Source organism: Zingiber officinale, chromosome 8A (assembly GCF_018446385.1).
Source record: "Zingiber officinale cultivar Zhangliang chromosome 8A, Zo_v1.1, whole genome shotgun sequence".
Classification (NCBI taxonomy): domain Eukaryota; kingdom Viridiplantae; phylum Streptophyta; class Magnoliopsida; order Zingiberales; family Zingiberaceae; genus Zingiber; species Zingiber officinale.
Window position 1 is genome coordinate 112537073 of NC_056000.1, and position 4839 is coordinate 112541911.

The 4839-nt window shown below is 37.3% G+C and overlaps 1 protein-coding gene across 1 annotated transcript; it reads right to left on the minus strand.

Moving 5' to 3' along the window:
* Nucleotides 1-961: 961 nt before the first annotated feature.
* LOC122011137 lies at nucleotides 962-2615 on the minus strand. The gene is made up of 3 exons (XM_042567564.1): nucleotides 2013-2615; nucleotides 1210-1935; nucleotides 962-1114 (listed from the first exon to the last, which is right to left on the minus strand). Exons 1-3 carry the CDS (start codon nucleotides 2613-2615, stop codon nucleotides 962-964), a joined length of 1482 nt encoding a protein of 493 aa, XP_042423498.1.
* Nucleotides 2616-4839: the final 2224 nt, after the last annotated feature.

Consider the following 4839-nt stretch of genomic DNA (forward strand, 5'->3'; position numbering starts at 1 on the left):
CAAAACCTCCGAAGATTTTATTACTATTTTTAGTAATTTTTATTTTTATGATATTTGGAGTATTTTGAGTATTTCTAGTATTTATGGATTAGAGTTTGAGTGTTTACACCCTATTTTCACAGCTTAGCCCAATCACAATTTCACAGTCGGGCTTGATCATGTTTTTGTAGCTAGGCTTAGGGCATCCCCAATGCAAGGTTTTTAAAGAGATTTGTAAAATAAAAAAGCTGAACAAAAAAGTTATAACCATTGTGGGTGCAAGGTTTGAACTTTATATTTCAAGAGCAATAGTGAAATTTCAAAAGTATTTTTTTATCTTGAAATTAATGTAATATGTATGTAGTCATGTAATTACATGTTATTAATTAGATCATACAAAAATTATTTAGAACTTTAACTATTGGAGATATTTTAATAGATTTTTAGAACATAAATATGAAATGATGTGATATTTTGAGATTATATAAAAAAAAATTTGTAGAATTTTAATCATTGAAGATGCCCGTGATTCCAAGACGGGTCTCGCTTTTCTAGTGGGCACCAATTGAACGAAGGGCTGGATATCAGGAGGGGAATAGTATGTTAGAAAAAACAAAATGTAAAGTAACTATTTAGATTTTAGATGGACGGAGATGACCATCCCAACTGAAGAATTAATTGTTTCAAAATTTACTAACAATTAAGATGAACGAAACATTAACTTCCTCAGCCAGACCCAATTAATATTCTCAAATTGAACAGTTCAGTTCATTTGACAATAGCCTCTCTGCTCGACCGAACCAGACTGTTCAATCTTGTCTGTCAAACTTGACCAAGAAAACCCACAATTGGATAGCCAATTTGATACCAAAAAAAAAAAAAACTACGAGATTAAACTAAAATAATCATATTTTGATAAGAATTTAAACGAGAGCACGACCGACAAAATGTAACGAGTAATTTATTAATCAGTTTCTTTCATTTACTTCCAACCCTCTTCTCCTTCTGATGCAACATTCACCATTCTCGTACGTCCTCCGAACTCCGAAGCGAACACACCAACACTAGTCCTCGCTAAGAAAGCGTCTGTTAGCGCTGTGTTGGACGTCAAAGCAACAGCAAGAAAATCAAGAACCTGAAACAAGAGCAACAAAATTAAAGCAGCATGAATTCTCATACTTGCGAAGTAGTTGCACCCACACAAATTAAAGGCGAAGCGACCAGACTGACCTCCTCTTCAGCTAAGCTCAACTCTGCCATCTTGATTGGATCAAAGATATCCTTGCGAATTGAAATGACTTCCGTGAGGGATAGTGGGGTGACTACGAGTTCGTCGGTGACCATGTACCTTAATTCCTGACAATAGCTTCCATGCGAAGAAATTGTTCCTCTGGGTTGACTTTTGGGGTCTATAAGTGTTGCCTGATGCGCATGCATGGCATCATAGCCATGTGATTTGCAGATGAAACTCGTGTGGCTTAGTTTGCAGCAGTAGTAACATGTATAATAGATAACTGCCTTCTCCTCCTCCACTCCAATGGCTTGATTCTTGCAGTTGAAATATGGCGCAAGCTTAGGATTAAGCAGTCTCTCTTCGCAGCCTTCAACCATGCAACCTGATGACCGCAAACGCTCTGCACTACCATATAAGTTATTAAGAGATCCAATCCGGAATCGACTGCCCAAGTGCTTCTTCAGAGAACCCAATGGAAATGTGAGAAAACTGAAAATTAAATCAACGAAGTCCTGACTCGCCTCAGCATACAACACCTTGTTACTAGTCAGAGCCATGTTCAATTTGTAGATCTTCTTCTCCTCATCAAACGCCTTTTTTTCAACCGTTTTTTCAATCGAAGGGACTGAAACCTTGGGCGTCGTCATGTTTCCTCCATTGTGCAATAAAACATCAGTTAACGGAGTGTCGGAAATAAGGGACCTTTTAAGAATAAGTAAAACCTGGATGCATTGAAGTTATCAATTGAATTGTCATCATCTATTGAAGTAGAACGACAAGAAATTAGAAGAAAACTTGCCTGTTCTCGTTCAATTTTTACCGATCTCTCTTCCAGATGGTTACAATCACCATTGCCACCCTCATTTAAATTCAAAATGAGCTCCTCAACGGAAGCTATACAAAGAGCTTCCGTAACAACAAATTTATCCCCTTTGACGAATACGCGTTGAAAATTTTCATAATTATCATCATCTCGTTTCAGATCATATGTAATTGCCTTCTTCACGTCATAACCACACTGACATTCGAGGCCTGAGTAATAGCTCAACGAACGATTAAAGCAGCAATAAGATAAGCATATATATAGCTCTCCCATTTCATCAATATTAATCTTAAGTTTCTGGCATTTTATTCCAGATGAGTTCACCGGCTTTGTCAACATCGATCTGCAAGCTTCCGTCGCAAGGCATTTCTCATCAAGCTGCTCGACGCCTTGGTAAAGCTTATCGAAGCAGCCCAGGGACGACTGCTTGTTGAGCAGACGGACGACCGTGCCAACAGGCAGCGTGAGGAAGCTTAGCAGAACATCTACGAAATCTGCGTCCGATTCAACGAAAGCTACGCAGTTCTTGGTCTTGTTTACAAAGACTTTGAGGGTGATTTGCTGCTGATCAATGGCCATATATGTCTAATTAGCTCAGACAACGTCCGTGGGGGAGATTGAGCAGAGCCCTTTGTAGATTTTGTGCGAATATTGTGGTATATTTATGTTCCTTGACGCGGGGACTGCTTAAGGAGTTAACCAAAGAATCTCATGGGACTTTAAAAAATTTTTGGAGTCGCTGTACGTGCTTTGACTGCAATAATTAGCATGCAGAATTCTAAGAGTCACTGGTTCACTTTAAACTTTTTTTTTTGTCTGGCCTAATTTTAGAGATAGATCGTTTGTTTTTTTTTCTTAAATAAGCATAAATCCCTTGATTATTCGGCCTACCCATTGCTCTGGGACTAGATAGTCTCCCTTCCCCGATTGATATATAGGATAAATTTAAAGTACAGTTTATGCAATTTGGAGATTGATTTTTGCTGCGGTTCAATTAGTCCCATATTAGAAAAATTTAATAAAGATCTTGAGATTAAAAAGAAGTTGGATATTTTTATTGACATGAGATATTTTAGGAAGAGCTCAAAAGTAAAATTATCATAATGGTTAAAATTTTAGTAGATTCTCATCTTAATAATGATCCTACTAATAAATTTACAATGATTCCTATAAATAATGTCCAAACCCCCAGTTTTTGCTGTTTCACCTTGACAAATTCAAAAAACATGAGTATCTGACCAAAAACTCCAAGTAATGCTCTAGTATCTAGAAATATGGATCAAATTCAAGTAATGTTTGAACTTCTCTACGGTCACAGGCTTTGTCTGCAACATTGGTGAACTTTCTCAAGTTGAATTTTTCTAAAAGAAATCAGTTATCTGATCTTGTGAAACCTCACATCAATGTAAGTGGTTCTCGCATGATACACCTGATTATTTGCCAAATAGATAACACACTAACTATCGCATAATAATTTGATTCCACCCTATTCAACACCCAGTTCTTTGACCAACCCTATAAGTCATAATACTTCTTTGCTGCTTCAACTGCTGCCATTTACTCTAACTCCGTAGTGGACAATACAATAAAAGATTGTATTATAAACTTCTAACAGATAGGTCCACTCGCCACAACGAACACATATCTTGTAGTAGACCTCATATCGTCTGAATCTCCTACATAGTTTGCATCCACATATCCAATAACTGAATGATCTTCCGGTTGTCTACTGAACATTATATCATAATCATTGTATTTCTCAAGTTTATGAAAATCCACTTCATTTCATACCAATATGGTCGACTAGGATTTGAGTGAACTTTCTCATCGTACTAACTACTTACGTTAAATCTGGTCTCGTATAAACCATGATATACATCAGACAACCAACTCCATAAAATGACTGAAACTTAATTAAAATTCTCTCTACACAAAATAATTCTCATCTTAATAATGATCCTACTAATAAATTTACAATGGTCTCTATAAATATTGTCCAAACCCCAACATACCAAAACTGAACCTGAAAACTATAATAGAATTCTTTACGAAAAATTGTAACATAACTTAATTTTGTTATGAAAAATTACAACAAAATTTTTTTTGTTGTTTCATTCTTTTCATCTGTGACATCCCTTGCATTGATCTTCACTCGGATATGAGTCATTCATCAATAATCTCCAACTTGGCGAATATTCACCCCTTCGAAGAACATGAGTATCTGAGCAAAAACTCTACTGAGATCTTTGGGTCTAGGCTTCCTTCCTCTAGTATCTAAAGATATGGATCAAATTCAAGTAATGCTTAAACTTCTCTAGGATCACAGGCTTTGTCAATATGCCTACAACATTGTATATAGTGTGAACTTTCTCAAGTTGAATTTTTCTAAAGAAATCAACTTTCTGATCTTGTGAAACCTCACATCAATGTGCTTGGTATTGGACCCCGTGGTTATTTTGATGTGATCAACCAAATTAGGTTGGGTCTTGTTTGATTTTGATTCCTGTGTCTATGTGTGCAGGAGATTAGGAGCACAGGAAATCAAGCGGAAGACGTAACTAGCGAGAAGGATGACACGGGAAGGGAGCTGACGGGCTCAGTGCATTCGAGGGACGAAAGGGAAGCGGAAGAGTACACCGGTGGACGAGAAGAATGTACGTGATGTTCGAGGGACGAGAAGCTAGAGCGGAAGCCTGTTCAAGGAGAAGGCCGGAAATTGGGTTCGGGTGAGTCCTATTCCAATGACCGAAATCACTTAGGAGATCGTAGCAGCAAAGGAGCGAAATGGAGCTGCAAGTGCTGC